This window comes from Crinia signifera, chromosome 4, assembly GCF_055691185.1.
Source record: "Crinia signifera chromosome 4, ASM5569118v1, whole genome shotgun sequence".
Taxonomy (NCBI): Eukaryota; Metazoa; Chordata; class Amphibia; order Anura; family Myobatrachidae; genus Crinia; species Crinia signifera.
This window is the reverse complement of record NC_139220.1, coordinates 263,057,642-263,075,497: the sequence shown is the minus strand read 5'-3', so window position 1 is coordinate 263,075,497 and position 17,856 is coordinate 263,057,642. Positions and strand designations below refer to the sequence as shown.

The 17,856-nt window shown below is 43.8% G+C and overlaps 1 protein-coding gene across 3 annotated transcripts in view; it reads right to left on the bottom strand.

The window, feature by feature from the left end:
* LOC146075337 (prolactin-releasing peptide receptor-like) overlaps positions 1-17,856 on the bottom strand; it is a 138,095-nt gene that overhangs the window by 81,599 nt on the left and 38,640 nt on the right. For all 3 annotated transcript variants that reach the window (XR_014473558.1, XM_083184472.1, XM_083184473.1), the window contains exon 2: positions 7,956-8,660. Coding sequence is in view for 2 of the 3 variants with exons in the window: in XM_083184472.1 (XP_083040598.1) it covers positions 7,956-8,371 (416 nt within the window). In the remaining variant the exon portion in view is untranslated. The remainder of the gene's footprint in view (positions 1-7,955; positions 8,661-17,856) is intronic.

The window sequence follows — 17,856 nt, the reverse complement described above, 5'->3', positions numbered from 1 at the left end:
ACCATTAGCAGAAACAAGATGGGATGAATGAAACAAACAAACAAACAAACAAACAAACAACATAAAAGGAAGAAAAGATACCCTTTTAGCTAAAATGTCTAATTGCCTCCTCCTGCACTAATGTTATTATTCTCATAAAGTGCTATGCACCATGCATTCAATTGGTATCTAAACACATGTCCTAGTGACTAAGTGTGGCACCCCACTGCCGTGGTGTTCCCCCCTCTTCAATTTACCCCAAAGTTATTTAAACAGACCCTTCCGCCCATGGATTGGGGCATGAAGGGTTAACTGGAGCAGAAGGGGTAAACAGACCCAGCAGTTTCCCAGCTCATGTTCACATACAGGGAGCCTGTCATGCTCCTGATTGGCTGAGGCAGGGCGCGAATCCAGGAGGTCAGAGGTGAGCAGAGGAGTAGGGTGGCTGGAAGGGAGAGAGAGCGGAGAGCAGTGCCCGGCGTACTGAAAGAGGAACAGCCTGCCGAACAGAGAGCCGGGGAGTTAAGGAGTCGCTGACCAAGCGGTAATTGACAGCTGTGCGCGACGAGACCCGGGTGCAAGAGAGACGCCGCTGCAAGAGCCAGCCAGGAGAAGTGTGTCAGGACTCGGGCACAGGAGAGGTGAGAGCTAAGGGATCTTCAAGGCGCACTGATCGGCGGTGACCCCCGCTGACCCCAGAAGCCAGAGCCAGTGGACGGAAGGAGATGGCAGGGATCGTGACCGGCTGGAGCTGGCATCAGCACCTGAGACTCAGGTACCCAGTCCATCCGCTACTTGACCTGCACCCTGCTGCCCTAATCAAGACTGTTTGTGAGGCCCCATTAACAGAGACCCTGCCTCTGGCTGCCCTGTAACCTGGCCGCCCCAGCCATAAAGGCCCTCCAGTATACTTGAGGCCCCAGAGATCCTTCCAACCCCTATTGGTCGCCCTGTTACCCCAGTAAAGGGTGTGTTTACAGTGCCTGGACTTACAGGGGCCCCTCAAACCCTGTTCCTAAACAGCTACTTGCAGGGCCACTGACTCCATTGCTATTACTGGCCGCTTACAGAGCCATTGACCCCATTGCAGAGGCTATTGTTGTATTGAGGTTAGCCCTACAGCCTGTTTGCTATCTTTCCAACAGGGAGTTGCCCTAGGTAACGGGGGCTCGTCTGCCCTCTTATGAGGACTGTTAACTTTATTGGTCTATTTAATAGTAGTGTGCACACTAAAATAGGGCCCCAATTCACTAGTGAGGACTTGTTCTTCGTGCAACCTTTATTCACCCTCAGGAACTGTGTTGCATCTGGGACTACAGTTTAGCATGCATATGTATAAGGTGTCGCGCTACCTGGCGGACATTTTGTGGTAAAGCAGTTTGGTTACAGTGAGTGCTTAAGGGACAGTCTTATCTTCATTGATATCATTCTTTCTCATATCGTCTTCTTAAACTTCGTTCTATTGCACTATCTTACTGAAGTCATTATGTTATGTCATTTTATTTGCAACAGGTGTATGTTGTTGTCTTTTGGTAAGAGATGGTAAATGACCACTGCAGACTGGCCATTGACTATTACTGATGTGGTCATTGGCTACTCAATCCAGACAGGAATATTTATATGCCTTTTTCTTGTTTGATGTTTGCACAAATACTTGAATAGTACCGCAGCACTTGCACTACATCTCCTATTAATAAATATTCATTGCTGCTAACCGTGGTTGCCCTCTTTTCTTTGTGGGTCTTCCCCGGGGCGTCCTATGTGTCTTTCGTCAGCTAACAAGGGCCGTGAAGAAACCCAGAATCCACTGCTGTCACCCGATCCAGGTACGTCATCGTTCATTCCACCGTTTCAGGGGCTCCTGTCACATAAGCTTTAGCCTTTATTTAAATGTAGAGTTACCTTTCTGTAATGGTTAGAACACTGCCTCCTGTCAATTATAATATGCAGATTGTAATAAGATAAGTAAACTATAGATGTAGAGTATAACTTATCATTTTCTATAACGGCTTCTACTCTGTAGCATAATTGTGTGCTTGAATTAGTGGTGTAATGAAGTGTCAAATTGAAGAAAATCTGTTAAAAATCTGTAAATGCAAATCTACAGGGTTCTGGATGGTAACAGTAAAAGTCAATACATTTCTAATATATATATATATATATATATATATATATATATATATATATATATAACCCAACCGCATTTCGTCACAGAGGACTTCGTCAGGGGTATGGCTACAGATGGTACAAATAAAACAGGGTACAGTATAAGTATTTATACAAACTTTGTTGTGAGGTTGATAACTTCTTCTGGTATGTATTTGTTCATACCTTTTTTTAAATTATTTTTTAATTGTACGGTGCGTACAATTAAAAAATAATAAAAAAAAAGGTATGAACAAATACATACCAGAAGAAGTTATCAACCTCACAACAAAGTTTGTGAGGTTGATTGGCCAGCCACGTTATCACTTCTCCTGGCTTTATAAATCTGTGCATTCGTTTTTTTAATTGCCATTTATGATATTCCATATACATTATGTGTTAATCAATTCATTTATTTTATGTAAAGTAAATACAAACTTTTATATTTTTATTTAATTTGTTAGCTCTGCACCACTGTATATATATTGTATATGACAAAATTTATTCCGATACTCTTGTTAAGTCTGTCACCACCATCTTCCCTAGTATGTAGTTTTGCAGCTGATGTCGTGGCTTGCACTGAATTGCATAATTGTTGCTCCACCCCCCTCCCTGCTTAAAATTGCCAGTAATGACGCAGTGTGTACCAATGGGTGGAGCCACACTGATGCAGTCACATCATCACGCCCACAAGCAGGGCCAAACTTGCAATCTGGCTGTACTGGTAAATACCAGAAGGGCCATCCGCTTGTTGGGTGGTCTGCTACACAGAGAGCTGGGACAGCCACATAAGCTTTCCGGCTCTTTATTTGCCCGTCCCCTGTTCGACCTGCCTGGCTCTAAGAAAGGTGGCCAGGCCCCCCTAATATGTAGCACAACCCCATGTGTGGCAGTCAGGGCCGGCAGCAGAAATCTTGGGGCCCAGAACACTGATATCTCTGGGGCCCCCCAACACCTCACGTATATTTTTTTACATTACATATTTAATGTCTTTTTTTTATTATTAGAAACAGATAATTAATGTTTACTATACAATATAAGAGGGAAGGGCAGATGGGAGAGCACAGTATTGTGCGTCATGTGGTTGTGCGCGTTGCGTGATATTACTAAACTCCTTAGTATGAGTAACCAGACAGATGACTAGGCAGCCATGCTTACAGCCCCTGAGTCCCTTAAAGCCTCGGGGCCCCTCAACTGGTCGGGGCCCGGTATGACTGTCCCCCTTGACCCCCCCTGTCGCCTGGGGGCAGCCTGACTTAGATGCGAACACAATGGCGATGTCACAGGCAAACTGCCACTATTTTACTTCTGTTCATAAATCCTGGAGTGACTTTATACACAAAGAGAGTGAATTTCAGTCAGCATTCCTTGGAGATAACAGAGGAGTGGCTAGCCAGATGTATGCATATCATGGGTGGGTTGTCACAGCAAATGAGAATTAGCCTCCAAAAGTGAAAAACCACAGTGTCAATGCTCTTCTTAGTCACATTATGGCATTTGTGCAATTGCAACCAACCAGATTTACAGAGAACTACAAAGCTCAGACTTTTCAGATGTTTTTAGGAGCACAGTAATTTGCAGCCTGCAGTAAATGGAGTTGGACAGGTCAGGGGTGTTCTTTCCTAAGCATGTATTAGGTACATCTAGCTTTACATGGTAGTGAAAGAATCCAATTTCCAAGTTTGCTGGATATTACCCTGAGAGAAATGGATGTATGTTACATTTATGGGGTCAAATGCAGTGTGTGACCCCATAAATGCAACACACCCTGGCTAAAACAGCCCTGGCAACAAGCATGTATCCTCCTGGCAATGAGCATAGAAATCCCTGGCAACGAGCATGTAACCCCTGGCAATAAGCAAGGAACCCCTAGAAATGAGCACGTAAACCCTGGAAAAAACATGTAACCCCAAAGCACGAGAAAGCCCTGGCAATGAGCAAGAAACGCCTCTCAATAAGCATGTAGGCAAAATGATATCATTTTTGGCACAGGGGTACAACATTTCTAGGTACTTGTTTCCTAGAACGGCCACAACGATTTAGATCGTTGTGGTCGTAAGATAAAAAATCGGATCGATCGCATCGCATGCGATTTGGTCGCATGCGATGCGACCGATCCGACCGACCGATTTTTCACCCGATTTTTTTTTTTTTTCACATGATTATTTTCAATTGCCCCCCCAAATGTTACTAAGTGGGCTAGACCCCACGATAGACGTCAACCCGAAGCGTGGCGAGCGCAGCGAGCCCGCGAGGGGCGGCGGTGCGCGTCCTCCGACCTTTTCATTCCCCTACTATCCACTAGGGCGTGGAGTGAGAATAGAATAGTGTGGCGAGCGCAGCGAGCCACCGAGCCCGAAGCGTGGCGAGCGCAGCGAGCCCCGCGAGGGGACGCGTATAACTTTACAGGTATACGCGTCCCCTCGCGGGGCTCGCTGCGCTCGCCACGCTTCGGGCTCGGTGGCTCGCTGCGCTCGCCACACTATTCTATTCTCACTCCACGCCCTAGTGGATAGTAGGGGAATGAAAAGGTCGGAGGACGCGCACCGCCGCCCCTCGCGGGCTCGCTGCGCTCGCCACGCTTCGGGTTGACGTCTATCGTGGGGTCATGGCGGGCACATAAAAAATGTGAAATGGGTCATATTGGCCCATTTCACCTTTTTTATCATTTTTCCCTATGTGAGATGGACTTAATCAAGCCCATCTCATCTTGTGCCATTATAATGGCACAAGACCGACCGATTTCAATGTTAAAAGATTTTTTAACATTGAAGTCTATGGAAAAATCGGGTCAATCGGTCGGTCGCATCGCGGCCGATTTTAATTGGTCGCGACCGACCGATTGACCCGATTTCTGTCAATCAAAGGGAAAAAATTGTAAAAAATCGGCCACATCGTGAGGATCGTGTCCCTTAATTAAGAGCCACGATCACTCACGATTGTGGCCGTTCTAGGAAACAAGTACCCATTTCTATCTACGCCACTGTACAGAAGGCCTTTTCTTGCCTGCAAAACGGCATGACATTGTCCCACATCTTTCACCTGTCTCTCTGTCTCCATTAGAATATCCCAATGCTTCTTTAAACACGTGCTCCTTTCCCCAATTCTTATACAGCTACCCCCTTTTTAAATGTACGTGGTAAGGCGTCTGCCCCAAAACAGTTTACTGCAACTACATAGTAGAAGAATAAAGACAAGACTGGAAAATGTTTTACAATACACAGAATTCAGTACTATATTAAATAATATTTTGAATAAAGAGATTCTATTAAAAGAACATTAAATAATACATTGCAGAAATAAAATTAATATAATATATTATAAATCTTCATAAAAATCAACTTAAAACAAGCTGAATGTCAACTATACAGTAAAATGGATGGTTGTAATATCAGAAAGTAATAAGGCAGTGTATCCAGAATTGTATTGTAGTTACGATCCCAGGTTCATAGGTGAATTAAATCTCAATAGACTCTTGGATTTGCCAAGATATAGGTCATAACATAGATTAGGAAGAGTTAAATTCAATCAAACCCTGATCAGTCAGGACCATAGTTCTAGAGGAAATAAGAGGCTCATTGTAGAATATTGCAGTGTAAGTGCCTCTGTAATTCAGAGCTGAATAAGATGTGTTTAGCCCTCTGACCTCTGTGTCTAGAGAACTGCAAGATCCACTGGTCATGTTACAACAGCGTTGTACAAATTCTTAATGCAATTCTCAGTTCCCAGCTCTGCCTTTTGATCATGTACAGCATTATATCTTCATACCTCCCAACTTCTGTCCGTATGAAATAGGGACACTCGCGCGGCGAAGCCGTGCGAGCGCCCGAAAAAGGGGGCGGGGCGTATGCAAATGAGGGCCCGGCTTATGCTAATTAGCCGCGACCTCATTTTCATACGAGAATAGACGCTGTGCGCATGCGCACAGCGTCTATTCTACTAGATTGGGGGTCTCCCAACTGTCACCCCCCCGCAGCGGGACAATGCCTGCCGCGGGTGGGACAGCGGGACAGGACCCGAAAATCGGGACTGTCCCTCTAAAATCGTGACAGTTGGGAGGTATGTATCTTGCATGAATGTCAGAAATATTTTAACCAGGGTTGCAGAGTTCCTAGCTGCCAGTTCAGTGAGGTGCGGGGGGCGGGGCCACTGACAGGGCAAGATAGGGGCGGGTGGCGGATGATCAGTGTGGGGGCGTGGCCAATGTGATCACATTTTTGTGGCCACGCCCCCACCATGCAATTCTGGTGTCTCAGGAATTGCACAGCGGTGGTTGGGGTTACAAAGACACAAATCCCTCCCACCATGGGGGGGAGGGAATGGGGTTCGCGAGAGGCTTGCTTACCTTTTCAGGGGGGGCAGGAGGTTGACACGATTTCCTGGACCCTCCGGGAGGGTAGGCAACCCTGATTTTAACATATTGGAGTAAATTACATTTATTAAGATGGGAGTTCTATTTAAGATTGGATGTTGCCCATAGCAACAATTCAGATTGTACTTCTTATTTATTTAGCACCTTTTAGAAGATAAAAGATATAATATAATAATATAATTTGATTGATTGCTGTGAGCAACATGCCATCTTCAATATAACTCCCATTTACCCCATTGAATCTGTGATGTAAGGCCTAATTCAGACCTGATCGCTGGGCTGCTAATATTTGGAGCCCTACGATCAGGTACACACCAACCTGCCAGAGCAAAAACCTGCCCCGCACAAGCCTGCGAATTGCTTAGCACGGCATACAAATATTAGCTGGATCGGCAAATAGCTGTATATACATTCGCCAACCGATCACCATCAAATCATTTTTCCAGTGTGTGCAGTCTGTGCGTAGCCCAGGATTTACTTGGCGGCTGCAATAGAAAGAGTTGGATCGGGGACGAAGCTGAAGTCACGTGACTTACCCTAAAACATCTGGGCACGGCTGCGTTTTCCCTGACACTCCCAGAAAACGGATTGTTTTCACCCGCAAACTCCGACTACATGTCAATCAACTTGCATAGGGCCAGTGATAAAGAAGTAGCAGGAGTTTAGCACAGGATGGCATTGCGCAAGTGAACTACAGGCCGTACAGTATCTTAATATTCACCTAGCTTGCAAATTTGCAGCCATGCAATCAGAAATGAATTAGGCCCATAGTCACAGATCCATCTATTCTAACTACAGTAACTGAAATGGTCTAGTTGAGTGAAGTCTTCTGATACATAACCAATTTCACTTGTTCTGCATTAATCTACATGAATGGATTTGGGGTAATAACAAAACTTTATTGTCAGTTGAGTAACTGAAACAAATGCTTATTATGGTTATTCTAGACTGAATGCACATAGTTTATCAGGGCTACATAATATTTTAGGCTGTAAGCAGACATACGAACTGAAAAAAATAAAAGGTATCCTAGGTCTAAAGCCCCAAACACACTAGATGACCTGCACTGCGGCCAATATAGTATATGATATCGGCAACTTGTGGACGATTTGAGTGTACACACTGAACTATATCGGTAAACAACATTGTTCAGGACTCACTGAATATTCAGGTCATTGGCTATATAGCCAAAATTGACCTGCATGTTCAACAGATGGAAGGGGTCATTAACGATGCATGGGAGCGCACATCGTTAATCATATTGAGTGTATACAGTAGACTTTTGTTTAAAAGATAGCTCTCAGAAGGGCCCTTCTAAGCGATTCTCATCTAGTGTGTATGGGCTTAATATATGCAAGTGGCAATGGCAATGTGACACTACCCTCAGCAATTCCCATATATAAGTATCTATTTCAAACATTTTGCATCTGTAGCATGAATAAAAATAAGGGAAGATTACCTGTCCACAGCAATGGCCGTCAAGGTGAAAACGGAAACATAAACGGTTACCGGCTGTATCAGAAACACAAAGTAACACATGAATTTGCCGAAAACCCAACCCTGGGAGTTGAAGGCATAGGCGAGAGTGAAGGGCACACAGGTGGCACACATAAGCATGTCAGAGAAAGCCAGGTTTCCAATAAAGAAATTTGTGACATTGTGCATCTTCTTGGTTCTCCAGATGACATACAAGAGAAGGTAGTTACCAAATATGCCAATCAGTACCACCAATGCATAGCATGGTATGATGAGAAGTTTGTAGGACTGTATCAGCTGGACACCAATGAACTCAGAGCTGGAGTTGGAGCTATTCAGCTTGACCCTGTAGATGGTGAGATTGGCTGGTCCATAACTCCGGCAACTGGGGCTCTCCATACTTTTAGGGAATCTTTGAAGTCATTCCACATTAAAAATAATCGCCATCATTTAGTACTTAATAGCAGAATGTTGGGTCATGGCAACACTACACATACAGGACTTGTGCAGTATAGTTATTACAGAGCATCTTAGGCATTTGCATGTCTTCTCTTGCCAATGATGTATTCCTCTGGCTAACACAGTTCTATAAATTCTGATTTTACGACACCGGATTATTTTTTCTTCATGTAGTCATAAAGTTGGGCCAGGTCCTTTCTTCCGCTGTCTTCCTATAGCATTGCCATTCCTAGAGAGAGCACATAAAAGATATTTGTAAGACTTAGTGTGGCTCATTGGTTCCTACTGACTAACAGAGAACGCAGCAGAACCCAAACCCCAATACAGTATATCACGCATGGGTCTCGCTGGGAGCCAAAATCATTGGCATCACCAATGTCTTAATGGAAACAACTTAAAGACTGTGGTGTAACAAAAACATCCAATATGCACACACCCTATAAGGACAGCAATCAAAGTTTTTTAAGATGTTCAATTTGACATGCACATTGGAACTGTAAGCCCATATCACACGCCTGCTCCTTCCAACTCATACTTCTTCCCAACCAGCCCTTTCCTTGTCTTCTTTTGAGGTTTATACTATTCGTCTTTTTCCAACCAGATTACCTACAGGTTGCTGTCATCTATCTCCCCCAGACCACATCTTCAACTTCATTGACAACTTCCTGGCTTCCCCACTATTTTCTTTAAACCTTCCCACCCTCATTTTAGATTACTTCAATTTCCCTTTTGATGTGCACCAGTGTTGCACCATATATATAACGCATACCTCAGTGCTACAAGTGTGTGGTGTGCAGGGTAACAAGGGGAGAAGGGTTGGGAGGGAGAAGAGGGAGAGGAAGGGTGTTAGGTGAAGTGAATAATAATAATAATAATAATAATAATAATAATAATAAAAAAAACTTTTAAAAGACACAATATTTAGTAGAATGTTTATCTCTTTCTGGTCACTGTGGAGGGTGCATAAAGTCCAGGGGGGGGGGGGGGGCAGGGGAGAGGGAGGGGTGTTAATTGCTCAAGACCCAAGTTCACAATATGCCACACAGCAGTTGGTGGCAGCAGTTGACCCATTAGTCCTCAGGGTCCCCTGTGCAATACACCTGCTGCACCAAGGGTAGTTCCATCTCTGAACGCTACCCAGAAAACAAAAACAATACAAACAAAACAATACATATCGAAGCACATAGATTTAATTACTATACAGATTGCAAGGGATGTAAAAATCAAAAAGCAAGGACCAAAATAAAGTTAAGAGGAACTTAGGAGCATCTGTATAACATCAAAAGATAACTTAAGATTCACAGCTTAAGACTCACACAGACTTAAATTTATCAGCGTTCTAAAAGTTCACAAAGATTAGAGAAGAGGAGTCTTTGTAACCCTACTCAAAAATAATGAAACACAGTGGATTTATAAACTTAAAACACTGGAACTTATGGGACTAAATATTGACATTGAGCTTAAGCATTCTTAAAGTAAACCAAACATCACACACTTCTTCCCTAAACTACCTCCCTTTAATTTAAAATTAACATTGCATTTTTATTATTTTACATTTTTTATATAATATATATCAAATTTGTATTTATTATTTATTTCTTTTACAATCTCTTTTTTGTATATTTTTATTGAAGCAATGAGTGTTACAATAAAAAATTATGTAACTTGACAATTATTATTGACAATTCAATATTTTTGGTAGAAAACAAATGGGGGAAAAAAGTAATAAACTAAGGAACAATAGTAGCAATTATACAATATATGGTATCTTAAATAAGATACAGCACAAAATTTGGAAGTGTAATAAGTGAATGTTTGACCCAAGAAAAACATTTCACTCGTATGTCGTTAATACTCAGTTTTCATAGTAACAATGAAAAGACAAGGGTTTAAAGAAAATAAAAAATAATAGTGAATGTGCTCCCCCCCCCCCACAAGAACATCAAGACTACACATACCATGTTGTGAGTGCTATCTATTTATTTGCTTTTACCTTTTTTGTATATTTGCACAAGACAAAAGACCAATTGCCAAGTAAGTATTGATTTGAAGCCAAAAATTGGACTTCCTGTTCCTGTTTTATCAATAAATAACACAGTATTTAAAGAGCATTAAACAAGCACACCACCATCCTTGAAAAAAAAAGATCCATTTTGGATTTGAAACGCATTGGAGGGGAGGGTAGCACAAGAAGATTCATTGGTTACAGCCGCACAGTGATCGGGAACATTTTTCCTGGTGTCTGACATCATCAATAGCAATATTACAAAAACAATGCACCAAATAAAATAATTAATTTACAGATTTCCTCTTAAAAATATTGTTATTTTTCCAAGATTAGACCTCTGAAAAAAGTCACTTATATTTTAGCCAGTGATCTCAAATTACTTTTCCCATTTTCCCTGTTGTATTTATTTAGTACTGAACTGAACTAGAGATAATAGAAAAGAAATTGTGTGGAAGTGGTCATTGCTACTAGTATACCAAAGATGTGAGTGAGGTCATGTCTTGTTTTCACCTTCAGTTATTGATACTCAAATATGGCCTCCTTTTACTAAGCAATGCATTGCAGACTGACTCCGCACTGGGCACATGTAGAGGGCCTTAAGGACAAAGAAATAGACGTTTGGAAATGTTTTACCCCATTGCTAGGTCAGCACACCATGCTCTGGATATCTGTAGGTTAGATTTATTGTCTGCCACTTGTTAAAGCAAAATGAAGAAACTTTGCTATAAGAACACTTCAGCAATTAACATTTTGTTCCATTCCCACTTACTTTTTAATTAGTTGAGTAATATTCCTTTCATGTAGAACAACATCAAAGAAAGAAACTTATACGTGCCTATATTTAGAACCATAGTTTTCAGATATGAAATCATAAAGCAATTCCGCGGTGCAGAGACTTTTATGTGTCACTGCTTATATTGCTGTGAACTGTTCTGACAGTCTACTCTAGATGCACTGACCTTGATAATAAACATGCTTATACCAAACGGTTGTGCCTCAGTGGGCATAGCATACTGGTGTATCTGTAATGGGTACAAAGTGTGTGGTACACACAGGTCCATTAAGAGTCTGGCACCTAGGAGAGATATGCCAGTGCCCTGCAGTGGCCTCTTTTATCTTGTTCTCAACTGTGCCCTCTTTCAATTATGTATTCAGAAAAGTGGGATGAGCCAGATCCGTTATCATCTTCTGTGTCACTGCATTCTTTCCAAATACATCACCAGTAAGATGGCCGTATAGTTGGGGCTCAAACACCGACACAGTTATTGGAGGGCCTTGCAGGTCACAATGACAGTTATTAGGGGCCTGGCGGACATTGGGACATTGGGAGTTATTCTGGTTGACTCGCAAGTGTGTGAATTTCGCAGGCTTGCGAGTCCACCAGTTGCCACATGCCACACGCACAGTCACCTGCCCCCCCCTCGCTCGGTGCTATTACCCGAAGGCATGCGAATGGCCTTGCGTGCGGGCACAAAATCATTCGATGGTCGCGTACCATCGAATGATTTTTCTAGCACTCTCGCAAATGAAAGACACCTCTTTGGTGTCTTATATATGTGAGTGCCTGTACAGCAAGCGGGCGGGCATCTGACATAAGCTGACATCAGATGCCCGCCCCATACCCGCGTCATTGGGGAATTACCATGAGAACGCCCAGCCCCAGCCCTCAAACCCACGCCCCCCCCACCTGCACTGATGTGTGCGAGAGCCAGCGAATAATCTATTCCCCGTGGGCGTTCTCACACAGTGGCCGCACATGCGCAAACACGCAAGGGAGCCAATGACTCAGAATAAGGACCTTTGTCTTCCTCAATTCGTACAAAGTCTATGTCATAAAACCTCTTTCATTATCTATACATTAAATGTAATGATTTTTCCTATTAAAGACCATTATGATCATATTATTAGATATACTGTACATCAAGATGAAAACTAACCATTTACGCCGGTAATAAAGAATTTTAATTAATTTTCCATACTGTATATTGTGCCCAACACTGTTCTGCCTGCTGCCTCTCTGTACTGCATTGAACAGTAGACACTAGACATCCGTTTCGCAGCTAGATCACAGCCATACAAATGATGTCTTACAATATGATGCTACTTATCAGTCAGGCTGACATACAGTATTAGATTGATAGATAGATACATCATATAAAGCATTTGATATTTGATATCTTGGGAGAGAACAGCAAATGAGATGTGAGAGACAGAAATGCATACTTTACAAAGGAACTTTGATGGTCATGGCCTCACAGTCACAGCGGTAGCATAATTAGTATAGCTATCATAGCATACAGTAATTCTACAATACAGCAGCTCGGGCAGCTGAGAAGGAAAAGTCTCAGGCAAGTATATTTATTGAATAACATTAAAAATAACAGTAAAAATAAAAGCTCTCCTCCTGAGGCGTTTCATGACCCCATTTGCTACTTTATGAGAAACACAGAGATCTGTAATGTAAAGCCTTTCTCTCCCAGCTGCAGGAGGCACAGACTATCTGCTTAGCTACCTAATTAGCTACATCGCTGGAAAGCATCAAAATACACCAGGACCTCAAACAGACGCACTTTACATAGGGCGAGTGTGTGCAGTCATTAACACTTTTCATTTTGGAGTTTGTTTAAAGTAATTATCGTATATACAAAGCACCAGTTGTTATCCTCAAACTAGTCAACATGAGCCCTTTCACTGGTACAGTAGACTATGGTTTATCCAATTAGTTATACAGGTTGAGTATCCTACGAGCACGGGACCACAAGCATTCCGGATAGGGGAATTTTTCGGTTTTTGGAATAATTTTTTTAGGCATACTTACCTGTCCCCTGATGGTGTCAACGCAGTCCCCGGGCGTCCACAGCAGGCCTCCAGCATCTTCTCTGGGTCTCCAGCGGTCCCAGGAATGCATTGCACGAGTGTGTGCGCGCACCGGTGACGTCACCGGCGCGCGCGCACACTCGCGCAATGCATTCTTGGGACCGCTGGAGACCCTGGAGAAGATGTCGGAGGCCTGCTGTGGACACCCTGGGACTTAGTAAGTATGAAAAGAGGGTTAGGGGGGTTAAAAAAAAAAAATTGAATGATTCCAAAAACCACGTTTTTTGGAATAATTCGGATAAGGGATGCACGGATACGGGATACTCAACCTGTATATGATATTTTTTTTAAAGAAATTGCTCCTTCCTATGGAACGCATATAGGTACAGGGTAAGTAGCTTTCAACGTTCTGAGGAACATTATTTTCTTCTCTTAGCTCCAGCTTTTTTTTTATTCTGAGTCCCTCAGGCCTACATCCCCTTTATTCCCGCATCAGCATACTGTTTGTAAACTGCTGGCTGGAGTACGACCTACTTCCACCCTCATTTGGCATAAGGAATTTGGGAGCAGTTTTTTAAAGGAGCAGTGGAAACTGTTTTTTTTTTTAAACACTCAAGTCTCCTCACAATGCACCTCTGTAGCTGATATGCATTTTATATTCCTTATGCGTTGGTATCAATGTCCACTAAGACAATGGTTGTCTGAGTAAAATGTTCCTAGGGAGTGCGTAACTGTTAGTTGGTGGTGAAAAAAGATGCTTGGGTCTTCCCTTCATATTTGGTGGGAAGTCCAAAGATTTAATTATTCTGCAATACAATTATTCGGTACTTCTATGTTAGTTGGGCGCAGTGCCAGATTAAGGTATAAATGGGCCTGGAGCTGAAAATTATCAAGGGCCTATTATGCTCAATAATAGGGGTTGTGGCCAGCACCTAATAATGTTGGGGCATGACCAGTGTTCTGGTTGGGTGGTCTGCTCATGGGTGTGTCTCTATTTGTGTAAATACTAATTACATATAATGTGTGTGTGTGTGTGTGTGTGTGCCTGCTAGAAAAGGCAGGGGGCTTGCATAGGAAAAATGCAAAGAGTTTAGTATAGGGTGGAAAAATGGCAAAGAGTTTGGCATATGCAAGGGCCTGGCCCAGAAAAGAGGAAAATAGAATATACTTACCTTCCAGTGGCTGCTGCAGACTTTGGGCTTCAGTGCCGACCATGTATCGCCAGCACTGAGAGCATCGGATGATATATATGCACTCTCCCTCTAGCCAAAGAGTGCAATGTATATACTGTATATAATCTGGGTTACCCCCTTAGGGGTGAGTCCATTCTATATGGTCGCAGAAAAGTAGGCGGCACACATAAGGCTCCAAATTTATTAAGAAAAGTGCTGGTGCAGTTTAATGCATATATACAAATTCCGACACTCATAGGATGCAGGGAGATATATTGCCGGTGTCCTCCAAAGGTGCACCCACAGGAGGCTGATGTCCTAAGATACTTGCGGGGTGAGGCGGCACTCCAGTCATAAATACTGAAAGCCAAAACTTAGACAACATTTCAGAACATTTTGTGTGGTCACCTAAGTTTACCACACCATATACCTCTTATACAAATCATGCAACACAATAGTAACCCCCTTATACAGTACTTGCCTCTAACACTTTATGCCACATGGAATGAGCCAAAATTCACACTGACTGATCCAAAATTCACACTATGGCACACAGATTAAGGCAAAATTCACATTTTGCCACATAGATTGAGCCAAAATACAAACTATACCAAACGGATTGAGCCAAAATTCACAATATGCTTCACAAACAGGGACATTGCACGCCAAAGGTGCACATTAAAAATTTACACCATAATACTCTTGACATGTTAAGCCACACACCATAATTTCCATTACGTATTATGCCAAACACCATAATGCCTATTAAAAATTATGCTACATAAGTGCTGCTTACCTATATGAAAATTGCCAGGGGTTCCATGCTCATTGGCAGGGGTTCCATTCTCATCGCCATGTGGGATTACATGCTCATTGCCAAGGGGAATACATGCTTGAGGTAACTGGGGGACAGCCGCCGCCAGGCAGAAGTGACAGCCATTGACAGCCGGGCAGAGAGTGCAGGGCTGCTCGGCTGTATTCAGAGCACTGCAGGTCCCAGTTATTTGAAATAATACCCCTTTCCAACTATAAAATGCAGGGACTTACCTGGGAATATGGTCCCAGGATCATGCCGGGACATTCCCATGCTGGCCCTTTTTACACTAGCCTAGTCCCTGCATTTTCTGGTGTGAAGGGGAGAGAAAGCCCCCCCCCCCCCTTTAACCGGCTATATTGTTTAACCAGTTATATCTTCGGAACTAACTGACCCATGTATCATATTGAAGAACTTTTAATTGGGCTTCCAATGATTTTGGTCCCATGAAACCATTTGGGTCCAGAGAAAACTGCCCTCAAAGAACATGAACAGTCATGAAATTATATTTCAGAAATAAAAAAATCGGTTTATCTCTGGAACCAATTAACCCATATGAACCAACCTGGTATCAGATCGAAGGCCCAGAGATTTGGGTTCGAATGAACCTCGAGCTTCTGTGATGCCAGGGCGGGGGGGGGGGGGGGAGGGGGAACTGGCATCCATCTGACCTGGGTGGGGGTTGGAATTAGCGGGTCCCATGTTATCCTATGGGGAAAACGTTCCAGCTTTGGCCTGCGGTATCTCCGGATCCCGAGGGGCCAGGGATGCGGGGCTGGGCTCATTGCAAAGCTCCAGTCCCCATCTACAAAATGGGCCTATTTGGAGAGTGGGCCTGGAGCTGTAGCTCCATCAGGCCCATTGTTAATCCGGCCCTGGTTGGGCGCCCACTAAGCTATTTGCTTAGTTTTCCGCTTCCCCTTGCGGGGCTCGCTACGCTTTCCATGCTTCGGGCTATATAAAATCAACTCCGTGCCGACATGGATAGTGGGGGTATGAGTGTACTAACTATAGTGGGTGCCCAACTAACATATAAGTACCAATTATTCAAATGACTAAGGCTGTGGTGGAAGTAGGGCAGAGGCGTAACCACCGTGTGGCAGCCCCCGCCACTGCTTGGAGGAGCAGCGTCAGCGTAGTCTGTGGTGGGCGCCAGCATCTGTCAGGGACAGGCAGTGTCATTGCGCTGCTGAGATTGACAGCCACTGGAACCATACAGAAGTAGAGGACAGCAGAGCGACGGCTCAGCTGTCCAATCGTGTTTGATATAGCAGCCTGCGGCTCAGTGACTGGCTGAGCACGCAGGCTGCAGGGAATAGCAGTAACCAGCTCTGGAGGTCAGTCAGTGCACTGTGTGGCATTCCGTGCGCTGCTCGCACGCTGAATTAGACTACAGCATGCAGAAACACAGAACACTCCAGGCTGTGCACACATCCCCAGCTCTGCTCTTTCTATTCTCCTCCTCCGTGTACTTGCTTCCTCCAACCCTCCTCATAGCGATGCGGCCGGCCAGCTGTCAGTCTGTTCAGGTCAGCGGCAGGGATCTTCAGATAGATATGGTGGTCCTGGTCCTCAGTAATTGATTTACAACCCTGGTCATCGCCCTCAGGCCGCAGGCATGAAAGCCTCCTTAAGCCGACAGGAGGTAAGCAGATAGTAAAGTGGTTTCTGCTGTAGCAGAATCACACTCTCAAATAACACTTGCTAGTGACATTAAAAATCCCACAGTTACATTTCAATTGGTGTACAGTGTTCTCCCCAGTGCTGTTTTTTTGCGCGTTCCACCCGGCATCCCAGCCGGCACTCAGGTCCACGGCTATTTCAAAACGCATGCTGGCTCAGTCACAATTTAGCCAATCAAGAGATGCAGTGGTGGCTCCGGATTGGCTGTCATACCGTGAGTTCTGATTGGCTCGTGAGCATGCGCAAGTTTTGAAATAGCTGCTGACCTGCCAGGTGGGTTGTGCACTGCACTGCCTGGCTCCTTCACCGTTGCAGTGAGGAGGAGGGGTAATCCCCCTGGCATCAGGCGTGCAACCCCTGGTATCAAGTATGCAATCCGTAGAAATGAGCATGTAGGTAAGCAGCCCTTATGTGGCATATTGTGTAATGGGCATTGCAGTGTGTGGCATATGTAATGGGCATTGTAGTGTCTGGCATATTGTGTAATGGGCATTGCGGTGTGTGGCATAATGTTTAATAGGCATTACGGTGTGTCACATATTGGGCCTTATTCTAGTTCACTCTTAGAGGCAAATTCCTTCTTAGCTGGACAAAACCATGTGCACTGCAGGGGGGCAGATGTAACATGTGCAGAGAGAATTAGATTTGGGTGAGCTATTTTGTTTCTGTGCAGGGAAAATACTGACTGCTTTATTTCTACACTGCAATATAGATCTCAATTTGAAGAAAAACCCCACCCAAATCTAATTCTCTCTGCACAAGTTACATCTGCCCCACCTGCAGTGCACATGGTTTTGTCCAGCTAAGAAGCAATTTGCCTCTAAGAGTGAACTAGAATAAGGTCCATTGTGTAATGGTCATTGCGATGTGTGGCATGTGTAATGGACATTACGGTGTGTGGCATAATGCTTAAGGGACATTACGATGGGTG